Here is a 14,609-nt window from a genome sequence, read left to right on the forward strand (position 1 = left end):
ATCGTTGGCGTCAGTGGGAGGAATAGTGCCCCATCGTTGGCGTCAGTGGGAGGAATAGTGCCCCATCGTTGGCGTCAGTGGGAGGAATAGTGCCCCATCGTTGGCGTCAGTGGGAGGAATAGTGCCCCATCGTTGGCGTCAGTGGGAGGAATAGTGCCCCATCGTTGGCGTCAGTGGGAGGAATAGTGCCCCATCGTTGGCGTCAGTGGGAGGAATAGTGCCCCATCGTTGGCGTCAGTGGGAGGAATAGTGCCCCATCGTTGGCGTCAGTGGGAGGAATAGTGCCCCATCGTTGGCGTCAGTGGGAGGAATAGTGCCCCATCGTTGGCATCAGTGGGAGGAATAGTGCCCCATCGTTGGCATCAGGGGGAGGAATAGTGCCCCATCGTTGGCATCAGGGGGAGGAATAGTGCCCCATCGTTGGCATCAGGGGGAGGAATAGTGCCCCATCGTTGGCATCAGGGGGAGGAATAGTGCCCCATCGTTGGTATCAGGGGGAGGAATAGTGCCCCATCGTTGGCGTCAGTGGGAGGAATAGTGCCCCATCGTTGGTGTCAGTGGGAGGAATAGTGCCCCATCGTTGGCGTCAGTGGAAGGAATAGTGCCCCATCGTTGGTATCAGGGGGAGCAATAGTGCCCCAACATTGGTATCAGGGGGAGCAATAGTGCCCCAACATTGGTGTCAGTGGGAGGAATAGTGCCCCATCGTTGGTATCAGTGGGAGGAATAGTGCCCCATCGTTGGTGTCAGTGGGAGGAATAGTGCCCCATCGTTGGTGTCAGTGGGAGGAATAGTGCCCCATCGTTGGTATCAGTGGGAGCAATAGTGCCCCAACATTGGTATCAGGGGGAGCAATAGTGCCCCAACGTTGGTATCAGTGGGAGGAATAGTGCCCCAACGTTGGTGTCAGTGGGAGGAATAGTGCCCCATCGTTGGTGTCAGTGGGAGGAATAGTGCCCCATCGTTGGTATCAGTGGGAGGAATAGTGCCCCATCGTTGGTATCAGTGGGAGGAATAGTGCCCCATCGTTGGTATCAGGGGGAGGAATAGTGCCCCATCGTTGGTATCAGGGGGAGGAATAGTGCCCCATCGTTGGCATCAGGGGGAGGAATAGTGCCCCATCGTTGGCATCAGGGGGAGGAATAGTGCCCCATCGTTGGCATCAGGGGGAGGAATAGTGCCCCATCGTTGGCATCAGGGGGAGGAATAGTGCCCCATCGTTGGCATCAGGGGGAGGAATAGTGCCCCATCGTTGGCATCAGGGGGAGGAATAGTGCCCCATCGTTGGTATCAGGGGGAGGAATAGTGCCCCATCGTTGGTGTCAGTGGGAGGAATAGTGCCCCATCGTTGGCGTCAGTGGGAGGAATAGTGCCCCATCGTTGGCATCAGGGGGAGGAATAGTGCCCCATCGTTGGCATCAGGGGGAGGAATAGTGCCCCATCGTTGGTATCAGGGGGAGGAATAGTGCCCCATCGTTGGCATCAGGGGGAGGAATAGTGCCCCATCGTTGGCGTCAGTGGGAGGAATAGTGCCCCATCGTTGGTGTCAGTGGGAGGAATAGTGCCCCATCGTTGGTATCAGGGGGAGCAATAGTGCCCCAACATTGGTATCAGGGGGAGCAATAGTGCCCCAACATTGGTGTCAGTGGGAGGAATAGTGCCCCATCGTTGGTATCAGTGGGAGGAATAGTGCCCCATCGTTGGTGTCAGTGGGAGGAATAGTGCCCCATCGTTGGTGTCAGTGGGAGGAATAGTGCCCCATCGTTGGTATCAGTGGGAGCAATAGTGCCCCAACATTGGTATCAGGGGGAGCAATAGTGCCCCAACGTTGGTATCAGTGGGAGGAATAGTGCCCCAACGTTGGTGTCAGTGGGAGGAATAGTGCCCCATCGTTGGTGTCAGTGGGAGGAATAGTGCCCCATCGTTGGTATCAGTGGGAGGAATAGTGCCCCATCGTTGGTATCAGTGGGAGGAATAGTGCCCCATCGTTGGTATCAGGGGGAGGAATAGTGCCCCATCGTTGGTATCAGGGGGAGGAATAGTGCCCCATCGTTGGCATCAGGGGGAGGAATAGTGCCCCATCGTTGGCATCAGGGGGAGGAATAGTGCCCCATCGTTGGCATCAGGGGGAGGAATAGTGCCCCATCGTTGGCATCAGGGGGAGGAATAGTGCCCCATCGTTGGCATCAGGGGGAGGAATAGTGCCCCATCGTTGGCATCAGGGGGAGGAATAGTGCCCCATCGTTGGTATCAGGGGGAGGAATAGTGCCCCATCGTTGGTGTCAGTGGGAGGAATAGTGCCCCATCGTTGGTGTCAGTGGGAGGAATAGTGCCCCATCGTTGGTGTCAGTGGAAGGAATCGTGCCCCATCGTTGGTATCAGGGGGAGCAATAGTGCCCCAACATTGGTGTCAGTGGGAGGAATAGTGCCCCATCGTTGGTGTCAGTGGGAGGAATAGTGCCCCATCGTTGGTGTCAGTGGGAGGAATAGTGCCCCATCGTTGGTGTCAGTGGGAGGAATAGTGCCCCATCGTTGGTGTCAGTGGGAGGAATAGTGCCCCATCGTTGGTATCAGTGGGAGGAATAGTGCCCCAACATTGGTATCAGGGGGAGCAATAGTGCCCCAACGTTGGTATCAGTGGGAGGAATAGTGCCCCAACGTTGGTGTCAGTGGGAGGAATAGTGCCCCATCGTTGGTGTCAGTGGGAGGAATAGTGCCCCATCGTTGGTGTCAGTGGGAGGAATAGTGCCCCATCGTTGGTATCAGTGGGAGGAATAGTGCCCCATCGTTGGTATCAGTGGGAGGAATAGTGCCCCATCGTTGGTATCAGTGGGAGGAATAGTGCCCCAACGTTGGTATCAGTGGGAGGAATAGTGCCCCAACGTTGGTGTCAGTGGGAGGAATAGTGCCCCATCGTTGGTGTCAGTGGGAGGAATAGTGCCCCATCGTTGGTATCAGTGGGAGGAATAGTGCCCCATCGTTGGTATCAGTGGGAGGAATAGTGCCCCATCGTTGGTATCAGTGGGAGGAATAGTGCCCCATCGTTGGTATCAGTGGGAGGAATAGTGCCCCATCGTTGGTGTCAGTGGGGGGAGGAATAGTGCCACATCATTGGTAATAGTGACACCAATGATTGGGCAATATTCCTCCCACTGACACCAATGATACTTACCTTGCTGACCCCTGCTCCAGCCTGGGCTCACTCGCTCCCTCCCTCTCCCATGGTACAAACACTTACCGGTCAGATGGCTTCCTTCTTCGGCCGCTCTCCTCCTCTTCACTCGCTCGAGCTTCGCGGTGCCGCTCGACTCCTCCTTTCCAAGCTCCGCCTCCTCGCCGGTGATTGGCCGCCTGTGTGCCTCTCTTGAGCTACAGTTCCGGCGGCCAATCACCGACGAGGAAGGATTGATCCCGGGGGTGTGTCCAGATGACAGGGACGGCATGTCATCCCGCCCACACCTGGAGACGGATCAAGGAGCGGTGTCTCGGTTCCTAAGGCCATCGGAAATATGTGTTTTCCGATGGTCTTAGGCGACCCCTGGGAAAGTGTCGTTCGACCCCCAAAGGGGTCGCGACCCCCAGGTTGAGAACCGCTGGTCTAGGGGATGGCATGTCTCACAAAATGCTAGAACAGAGCATGTAGCTGTGGATTTTCATGCAATCCACTAGATTTGTAACAACAGCTACAGTCAGGTCCATAAATATTGGGACATCGACACAATTCTAACATTTTTGGCTCTATACACCACCACAATGGATTTGAAATTAAACGAACAAGATGTGCTTTAACTGCAGACTGTCAGCTTTAATTTGAGGGACCAAAAGTAATGGGACAGAATAATAATCATAAATCAAACTTTCACTTTTTAATACTTAGTTGCAAAGTCAATTACAGCCTGAAGTCTGGAACACATAGACATCACCAGACGCTGGGTTTCATCCCTGGTGATGCTCTGCCAGGCCTCTACTGCAACTGTCTTCAGTTCCTACTTGTTCTTGGGGCATTTTCCCTTCAGTTTTGTCTTCAGCAAGTGAAATGCATGCTCAATCGGATTCAGGTCAGATGATTGACTTGGCCATTGCATAACATTCCACTTCTTTCCCTTAAAAAACTCTTTGCTTGCTTTTGCAGTATGCTTTGGGTCATTGTCCATCTGCACTGTGAAGCGGCGTCCAATGAGTTCTGAAGCATTTGGCTGAATATGAGCAGATAATATTGCCCGAAGCACTTCATCCTGCTGCTTTTGTCAGCAGTCACATCATCAATAAATACAAGAGAACCAGTTCCATTGGCAGCCATACATGCCCACGCCATGACACTACCACCACCATGCTTCACTGATGAGGTGGCATGCTTAGGATCATGAGCAGTTCCTTTCCTTCTCCATACTCTTCTCTTCCCATCACTCTGGTACAAGTTGATCTTGGTCTCATCTGTCCATAGGATGTTGTTCCAGAACTGTGAAGGCTTTTTTAGATGTCGTTTGGCAAACTCGAATCTGGCCTTCCTGTTTTTGAGGCTCACCAATGGTTTACATCTTGTGGTGAACCCTCTGTATTCACTCTGTTGAAGTCTTCTCTTGATTGTTGACTTTGACACACATACACCTACCTCCTGGAGAGTGTTCTTCATCTGGCCAACTGTTGTGAAGGGTGTTTTCTTCACCAGGGAAAGAATTCTTCGGTCATCCACCACAGTTGTTTTCCGTGGTCTTCCGGGTCTTTTGGTGTTGCTGAGCTCACCGGTGCATTCCCTCTTTTTAAGAATGTTCCAAACAGTTGTTTTGGCCACGCCTAATGTTTTTGCTATCTCTCTGATGGGTTTGTTTTGTATTTTTAGCCTAATGATGGCTTGCTTCACTGATAGTGACAGCTCTTTGGATCTCATCTTGAGAGTTGACAGCAACAGATTCCAAATGCAAATAGCACACTTGAAATGAACTCTGGACCTTTTATCTGCTCATTGTAATTGGGATAATGAGGAAATAACACACACCTGGCCATGCAACAGCTGAGAAGCCAATTGTCCCATTACTTTTGGTCCCTTAACAAGTGGGAGGCACATATGCAAACTGTTGTAATTCCTACACCGTTCACCTGATTTGGATGTAAATGACCTCAAATTAAAGCTGACAGTCTGCAGTTAAAGCACATCTTGTTTGTTTCATTTCAAATCAATTGTGGTGGTGTATAGAGCCAAAAATGTTAGAATTGTGTCGATGTCCCAATATTTATGGACCTGACTGTATATTTATAACATAAGCAACTAATCTTTTGCTTAATTGATAATGTGTCTGCATTACAAAACCTGTAGTGCCCGCTTGTGAAAATAATATGTAAATTAATAGATTTTGTCATACTTACCACCTGAGTTGTCACTTGTCTAACCTGGCTTTCGTTTTGCTCTCTCTTGGGGCATATCTTCTGCCTAAAAGCCCAAAACATAACACACAGCACTGTAAATTTGTCTAACTCGAATATCTATCAGGAAAAAGAATTAAGATGGTTACTTTTTCAATCCAACATAATATTCCCACATCACATCCTCAAACGATAAACAAAATTATTATTATTATTATTACATCGAGTTTATATAGCGCCAAAGGGTTTGCTCAGCGCTGTACAATAGGGGGGACAATACATGGCACAGTACAACAAAAACAGCGTACGAGGGGTAAGAGGGCCCTACTCTTTCAAGCTTACAATCTAGGAGGGAGGGGGTAGTGGAACAATAGGAAGTGGCTGAGGGGAATGAAGTGGCTGAGGGGGATGAAGTGGCTGAGGGGGATGAAGTGGTGGGAGGAATGAGGGAGAATGGCCGTTAGGTGAGGGTGGGGTAGGCTTCCCTGAAGAGATGGGTTTTGAGGGAGCGCCTGAATGTGGGGAGGGAAGGCGACACTCGGATGGATTGGGGCAGTGAGTTCCAGAGGATAGGGGAGGACCTGGAGAAGTCCTGCAGTCGTGCATGGGAGGAGGAGACCAGGGAGCAGGATAGAAGGAGGCCCTGTGAGGAGCGAAGGGTACGGGTAGGGTGGTACTTGGGGGATCAGGTTGGTGAGGTAGTCAGGGGCAGTGTTATGAATGGCTTTGTAGGTCAGGATTAGAAGTTTAAATTTGATGCGTTGGGCAATCGGGAGCCAGTGGAGGGAGAGGCAGAGGGGGTGGCAGAGGTGGAGAGGGTGGTGAGGTGGATGAGTCTGGCCGCTGAGTTCAGGATGGTCTGGAGCGGGGAGAGCCTGCACTTGGGTAGGCCAGTGAGAAGAGAGTTGCAGTAGTCCAGGCGTGAAATGATGAGGGAGTGTACAAGAAGTTTGGTGGTGTCTGGGGTGAGGAAGGCACGTATCTTCGCAATAATGCGGAGATGGAGCCTGCAGGTGTTTGTAAGTGATTTGACATGAGGCAGGAAGGAGAGGTTCGAGTCAAGAATGACACCAAGGACTTTGGCTTGCGGGGCGGGAATGATAGTGGTGTTGGTGGTGGTGATGGATAGGATAGGGGGGGGGGGTGTGGGCAGGGGGAAAGACGAGGAGTTCAGTTTTGGAGAGGTTAAGCTTCAGGAAATGGAGCGACATCCAGTCTGAGATGTCGTTTAGGAGGTGAGTGATGCGGGCGGAGATAGTGGGGGTGAGGAGAGGGGTGGAGAGGTAAATTTGGGTGTCGTCAGCATAGAGGTGATAATTGAAGCCATGGGAGTGTATGAGTGTGCCCAGGGAGGAGGTGTAGATGGAGAAGAGAAGGGGTCCAAGGACAGAGCCTTGAGGGACCCCAACAGAGAGGGAGAGGGAGGGGGAGGTGGCGCCATTGTAGGTGACGCTGAAGGAGCGTCGGGATAGGTAGGATGAGAACCAGGAGAGAGCAGTATCTCTGATGCCAAGGGAGAGTAGTTTCTTAAGGAGGAGGGGGTTGTCGACTGTGTCAAAGGCCGCAGAGAGGTCCAGGAGAAGGAGGACAGAGTAGTCGCCCTTGGCTTTGGCGTTTAGTAGGTCGTTGGTGATTTTGAGGAGGGCAGTTTCGGTGGAGTGTAGGGGACGGAAGCCGGACTGTAGTGGGTCAAGGAGGTTATTGTGAATAAGGTGGGCGCTTAGGCGATCGTAGACTATGCGCTCAAGGAGCTTGGAGGTGAGTGGCAGCAGGGAGATGGGTCTGAGGTTGTTGGGGTCTGCGGGATCCAGGGAGGGCTTTTTGAGGATGGGGGTGATATGTGCGTGCTTTAGGGGGGAGGGGAATGCGCCAATAGAGAGGGAGAGATTGAAGATGTGGGTGAGGGAGCGGATGAGGGAAGAGGGGGGTGACCGGAGGAGTTGAGAGGGGATAGGGTCCAGGGGGCAGGTAGTGAGGCGAGCTTCTGAGAGGACCATGATGACTTCCTCAGTAGTGACAGGGCTGAGGAAGTGCAGTGCAGGGGGGGTTACGGTGGACGGGGCCTTGGGAGAGGTGGAGGGCAGTGCGGTTGTGAGGGCAGAGGAGGGGGGAGAAGAAGGGGTGACGGGGGTGGGGAGGTAGATTGCGAGTTGACAATGTCCTTACAGATATCGTCAATCTTGTTACGGAAATGGGTGGCAATCTCGTGGGCTGTGAGTGAGGTACTGAGTGGAGGAAGGGGGGGGGGGGGGGAGAGAGCAGGGAGTTGAAGGTGGAGAAGAGTCGGCGAGGGCAGGAGGAGAGGGTGTTGATTAGGTTAACAAAGTAGGCCTGCTTGGCGGCTTGGAGGGAGGAGGTGTAAGTGAGGAAGGTAGATTTGTAGAGGGAGAATGCGTGAGGGGACCTGGTTTTGCGCCAGTCTCTCCAGTGCGCGACTGCGACGTTTGAGGCGTTTAGTGCTGTCATTCTGCCATGGTTGAAGCGGTCTGGGTTTGATGTAGCGTGTGGTTAGGGGTGCCAGAGAGTCTAGGGCAGCTGACAGTGAGTCGTTGTACAAGGTGGTGGCTATGTCAGGACATGATAGTGGGAGGATGCTGTCGTGTAGGCGGTCGGCGGCTGAGTGGAGGGGGGCCGGGTTCAGGTTGCGGAGATTGCGGCTGGTGATGGTTTGGCGTTTTTGGGGGGGGAGTTGGGGGAAGGGGAGATGGAGAACGTGATGAGGTGGTGGTCAGAGAGAGGGAAGGGGGTGTTAGAGGAACTGGTTGAGGGTACAGAGGTGGGAGAAGACGAGGTCCAGGGTGTTCCCTCCGATGTGGGTGGAGGATTGCGTGTGCTGTGTGAGCGCGAAGGAGGAGGTTAGGTGGAGGAATTGGGAAGTGGCCGGGTTGTTGTCGTTGATGGGGATATTGAAGTTCCCGAGGATGATGGTCGGTAGCTCAGAGGAGAGGAAGAAGGGGAGCCAGGCGGCGAAGTTGTCCAGGAAGTGGGGTATGGACCCAGGAGGTCTGTAGATCACTGCGATCCTTAGGGGGGTGGGTGAGAAGAGTCGGATGCAGTGCGCCTCAAAGGAGGGGAAGGATAGAGAGGGTGGGTTGGGTTAGGGAGTACCTGGAAGGTGCTCAGTGGTGAAAGGAGCAAGCCGACACCACCACCTCTGCGATCGCTCAGTCTTGGCGAATGGGTCCAGATGAGACCTCCATGGGTGAGTGCCGCAGGGGAAGTGGAGTCGGTGGCCTGTACCCAGGTTTCGGTGACTGCTAGGAGGTTTAGGGAGCGGGAGATGGAGGTCATGGATGGCGGTAAGCTTGTTGCAAACCGAGCGGGCGTTCAGGAGTGCAACTGAGAGAGGGGGGATAGGTATGGGGAGGAGGGGTACATGTATGAGGTTGAGGGGGTTGCGTCGGCTGGCGTGAGCAGGGGGGACTCTGGGGGGGGGGTGAGGTGGTGAGGGGCCAGGGTTCGGGGAGATGTCCCCAGCTGATATGAGAAGGAGGAGGGTGAGGAAGGTGGCATGGGAACGGGAGGTGTAGGAGCGTGTGGGTCTGTAAGTGGTGGCAAGTGGTCAAATATCTAATAATAATATTAGATAATTTAATATATCTAATAATAATATTATATCTAATAATAATATTAAATAATTTGATAATACTATCAAATTGCATTTGATAGTATTTCCTAAGGGTTAAACTAACTACAGATGCAATAAATATATTTATTTATTATGCAAAAGAATCACCCCCTTTATAATAATCACATTTTGTTGCTTTGCAGCCAGAAATGAAGACAGACAGTTTTTGTTTTATTCAGCTGTATTTACTCAGTGCAACTTATAGCATCCAAGTGAAAGATAGAACATCAACATATTAGAAAAAAATAGGAAAGAAAATCAAGAACAGAACCACTGAATTGGACAAAGGATCGCCCCCATCCTAAAAATGACTTGTAAACTCAATGAGGTGTAGCTAATCACCTTCTCAATGGCACACAAAGCCATTTCACCTGTGATCAGCTGTGGTCATTTTGATTAGCTTAGCATGAAAAGAGCTTTCCTGGAGCATTTCAGTTCCTATAGGGCAACTATGGGTGGCAAGGCACTGTCAAAAGATCTCCGTAATAAAGTTGTGGGCAGGCACAGGTCAGGAGATGGATACAAAAGCATTTCAAAGGCTTTATTCATGTCTAGACATACAGTGAAGTCTAGTATTAGGAAGTGAAAGGTATTTGGTACAACACAGATCCTCCCTCGTTCAGGACATCACTCCAAACTGGATAAAAGAGTCAGGAGGAAACTGGTCAGAGAGGCTACAAGAGGCCTACAGCAACTCTGAAGCAGTTGCAGGAATTTATGACAAAGAGCGGTCATTGTGTGCATGTGACAACAATATCACAAATTCTCCTGAAATATGGCTTGTATGAGAGGGTTGCAAGAAAAAAGCAACTCCTCAAGAAAGGTCACATGCAGTTGCAACTGAATTATCCCAAACGCATCTTGAAGATTCTAAGACCACATGGAAAAAGGTGTTATGGTCAGATGAGACTAAAATTAAATTATTTGGCCTCAGCACTAAACCATGTCTGGCAGAAATCCAATACGGCTCCCATCCAAATAACACCATTCCTATAGTAAAGCATAGAGGTGGTAGTGTCCTGTTATGGGGGTATTTCTCTGCAGCAGGGACTGGAACACTAGTCAGGGTAGAAAGAAAAATAGATGGGACAAAATACCATGAAATTGTTTAGGAAAATCTACTGCCTTCTGCCAGAAAGTTGTCAATGGGAAGGTTTCCTTCCAATATGACAAAGCACACAAAAAAAAATGACCACACAGTGGTTGAAGGAGAAAAATGTGAATGTCCTTGCATGGCCTAGTCAGAGCCCACACTTATACCCCATTAAAAATCTGTGGAATAACTTGAAGACTGCAGTCCACAAACGGTCACCATGAAATTTAACTGAACTTGAGTAGTTCTGTATTGAAGAGTGGGCAAATATTGCAAACTGTAGATCTGCAAAGTTAGTAGAGACATATCCCAACAGACTAAAGGCTGTAATTAAAGCAAAAGGTGGCTCCACAAAATACTGGCACGGGGGGTGATCCTTGAACTCAGTGATTGTTTTTGAATTTTTAAATGTGGAATGTAGTCCAGTCATCCTGGGCTGGAATATCTGTTCACAGGTGCCAGAAGTTGGTTGACTTCATGCAACACAGATATACAGCAGTTCTCAGAAACAGTGCTTATACAACTAAATATTAATTAAGTGATTCAAAGGAAAGCAAAATCTTCAAACATTTTCAGTTTATATAGTGAATGTTTGAGTTTGTAAAGAAGAATACAAACACTGCTATTTTTTTGAACAGTCTAATATTCACTTTTCTTCAATTTCTGTAGAGGAACAACACACATTTGATATATTTTTCTTCATGTTTTGATTTGGAATAGAATGTGTAGTGTTCCCAATGCATTTGTGTGTATGGAAATAAAAGCTATTAGAAGGATTTATTCACTTTTTTTCAATACAGTGCTATTATTTTGAACACAACTGTGTATGTATATATATATATATATATATATATATATATATATATATATATATATATACACACACACATATACATATATATATGTTGTGGGCTTTTGAAATTATGTCTCAAACATGACTTTATCAAGACATAATCCTATATAACATCAAGTCAGCATAGCCGGATGTTAAGGGTTAATTTGGCTTGGTTGGAAAGTCGAATGACCATCTGGCTGGAGAGGTGTAGACAGTGGGTGAAGGGATTTTTTTTCCTCCTAGAGACAATACTATTTTGAAGTTCTACAGGTGGTCAAACACCATTATTCAGACTTCAATAAGCAGGTAAACATATACAAGGTCTGGACATGACAATAGAGGAACCAAACTGATTGTCTGAGAGCTTACCCAAACCTTGTAGAGTGTGATAAACCAACAGACCTCTGAAACTATCACAATATACTATTGTCCACCAAGGGTGAAAGCATTAACAGTTGTTTACCGTGATTCCAATACAAGAGCCAGGCAAACAGAGAGTTTTTCCCTACACATAGAAAATGTTGGTTCTAAAACAAAGAAGTGAAATTCAGGACATTTAAGTCTAAAAATTGACTGTATATAATTACAAAGATATACTACAAAAACATATTATAAATGAGATGTTATAGGTTTTACACACCACTAAATATTCAGCAATGGGAACTATATATCACTAACTTGAGTATTGAGATGATGGAAAGTAAGATGTATTATAAACTAGCATTAGTTACATGTCTTATCAGGAAACAAACAGGATGGTATTTCAAGAAGGAATAACTGAATATACACCTATATTCCATGGTCCCTATTTAGAATATTATAGGTATGATCACTTATATCTGGAAAAAGCCGTATATTTAATCCCTGAAATTACCTTAAGATTCCACCCAAGGTATGAGTCATCTCAAATACTCAAATTGTTCTATGATACATGACCGCCACCTGGCGGGCAGGTGAGAAATAGCTTATGTACACACATTTCTCAACTAGCCAATCAAGAAGCCTGGTGGGAAGGTATCTTAGAACAATGGATTAGTGGATATAAAAAGCCCATGCACCTTTAAAAAAAAAAAAACCTCATCAAGAGGAAACCTCATCAAGAAAAAACTCATCAAAAGAAAAGACCTCAGCAAAAGAAAACCTGACTGAAGAAAGACCTGATTCTGAATAACTACTCTTCCATACTTTCAAACTTCCTAAAACTTTACTAAATTTCTAAACCTCTATCCTTATAACTTCCTACATTCTTCCATACTAAATATCTATCACTTGCCCTATAATATCATTTCTAAAGGCGTTCCACTGCCAGCTAAATCCACGGGAGAGTTGCCTAGTCTGAATGCCGGGTGCGGTGAGATTGTTTATTTGATTTTGTATTACCTATTTTCTCCGTTGTGTGGAATCATAGAATTACCTTAGTGTATCACAACAATATTGGGTAGTTAGATATATGTATATGTTTTACTGTTAAAAATTGTTTGTTGCCATATTATAATTTTTTTTCATATTTCATAATTTATTGAATATTAATAATCAAGAGTATAAAATATCAAGGGCTAGCTTCTTGCAATCCTATGGCCACGGCTTGTGAGAATATAACCTTTGAGATACTCGAAATTATTAATTATTAATAAATTTAATAAATAATCAGATCATTTAAAAATTGTGATATTGATGTAATTAGTTAGAAACCTTATTATTGTGTCTTACATTGGTAGGATATATTTTTGATTGTGTGTACCAATATTCATTTATCACCAGTCTTTTGCGTTTTGTGTTAATATATATATAATTTTTGTACATAAATAAATTTTTATATTTATCTATTATAAGGAAAATTTTGTGTGTATGGTACGAAATCATATTGGCTAAAAGAATTCAAGGTATAATAATAAGTGGTGATCAAATTATCAAGGTGTCCAAATTATTGGGTTACTAAATATTTGCCGTATTTTAACGGCTGGAGGCACTGTAATATTTCATCTAAAGGAAAGGGACACGCCCTTTATAAATAGAATATATCCTTACATAAACCACCACATATATACATACATATATATATATATATATACACATACACACACACACACACACACATATACATATATATACACACACATATACATATACAGTCATGGCCGAAATTGTTGGCACCCTTGATATTTTTCCTGAAAATCAAGTATTTCACACAAAAAAGGTATTGCATTAACACATGTTTTGCTATACACATGTTTATTCCCTTTGTATGTATTGGAACAAATATAAAACAGAGGCAGAAAAGCAAATATGACATAATGTCACACAAAACCCCAAAAATGGGCTGGACAAAAGTATTGGCACCCTTAACTTAATATTTGGTTGCACACCCTTTGGAAAACATAACTGAAATCAGTCGCTTCCTATAACCATCAATAAGCTTCTGACACCTCTCACCCGGAATTTTGGACCACTCTTCCTTTGCAAACAGCTCCAGGTCTCTCTTATTGGAAGGACACCTTTTCCCAACAGCAATTTTAAGATCTCTCCACAGGTGTTCAATGGGATTTAGATCTGGGCTCATTGCTGGCCACTTCAGAACTCTCCAGCGCTTCTTTGCCATCCATTTCTGAGTGCTTTTTGACGTATGTTTGGGGTCATTGTCCTGCTGGAAGACCCAGGATCTTGGACGCAAACCCAGCTTTCTGACACTGGGCCCTACAGTGCGACCCAAAATCCTTTGGTAATCCTCAGATTTCATGATGCCTTGCACACAGTCAAGGCACCCAGTGCCAGAGGCAGCAAAACAACCCCAAAACATCATTGAACCTCCACCATATTTTACCGTAGGTACTGTGTTTTGTTCTTTGTAGGCCTCATTCCGTTTTCGGTAAACAGTAGAATGATGTGCTTTACCGAAAAGCTCTATCTTGGTCTCATCTGTCCACAAGACGTTTTCCCAGAAGGCTTTTGGCTTACTCAAGTACATTTTGGCAAACTGTAGTCTTGCTTTTTTATGTCTCTGTGTCAGCAGTGGGGTCCTCCTGGGTCTCCTGCCATAGCGTTTCATTTCATTTAAATGTCGACGGATAGTTCGCGCTGACACTGATGCTCCCTGAGCCTGCAGGACAGCTTGAATGTCTTTGGAACATGTTTGGGGCTGCTTATCCACCATCCGGACTATTCTGCGTTGCAATCTTTCATCAATTTTCCTCATCCGTCCACGACCAGGGAGATTAGCTACAGTGCCATGGGTTGCAAACTTCTTGATAATGTTGCGCACTGTGGACAAAGGCAAATCTAGTTCTCTGGAGATGGACTTGTAACCTTGAGATTGTTGATATTTTGCCACAATTTTGGTTCTCAGGTCCTCAGACAGTTCTCGTCTCCTCTTTCTGTTGTCCATGCTTAGTGTGGCACAGACAGACACACAATGCAAAGGTTAAGTGAACGTCTCTCCTTTTTATCTGCTTTCAGGTGTGATTTCTATATTGCCCACACCTGTTACTTGCCCCAGGTGAGTTTACAGGAGCATCACATGCTTGTAACATTCTTATTTATCCGCAGTTGTGAAAGGGTGCCAATACTTTTGTCCAGCCCATTTTTGGAGGTTTGTGTGACATTATGTCGAATTTGCTTTCTTTCCTCCCTTTTTTTGTTTTGTCCCAATACACACAAAGGGAATAAACATGTGTATAGCAAAACATGTGTTAATG

General features: G+C 46.7%; 1 protein-coding gene across 1 annotated transcript in view; it reads right to left on the reverse strand.

Moving 5' to 3' along the window:
- LOC149445520 (uncharacterized) overlaps window positions 1-14,609 on the reverse strand; it is an 84,011-nt gene that overhangs the window by 20,695 nt on the left and 48,707 nt on the right. The window contains exon 3 of the mRNA XM_089653660.1: window positions 5,365-5,428. Within this exon, the coding sequence (XP_089509786.1) occupies window positions 5,365-5,428 (64 nt within the window). The remainder of the gene's footprint in view (window positions 1-5,364; window positions 5,429-14,609) is intronic.

The sequence above is a fragment of the Staurois parvus genome, unplaced genomic scaffold (assembly GCF_062004578.1).
Source record: "Staurois parvus isolate SC_StPar_1 unplaced genomic scaffold, SC_StPar_1.0 ptg000719l, whole genome shotgun sequence".
Lineage (NCBI taxonomy): Eukaryota > Metazoa > Chordata > Amphibia > Anura > Ranidae > Staurois > Staurois parvus.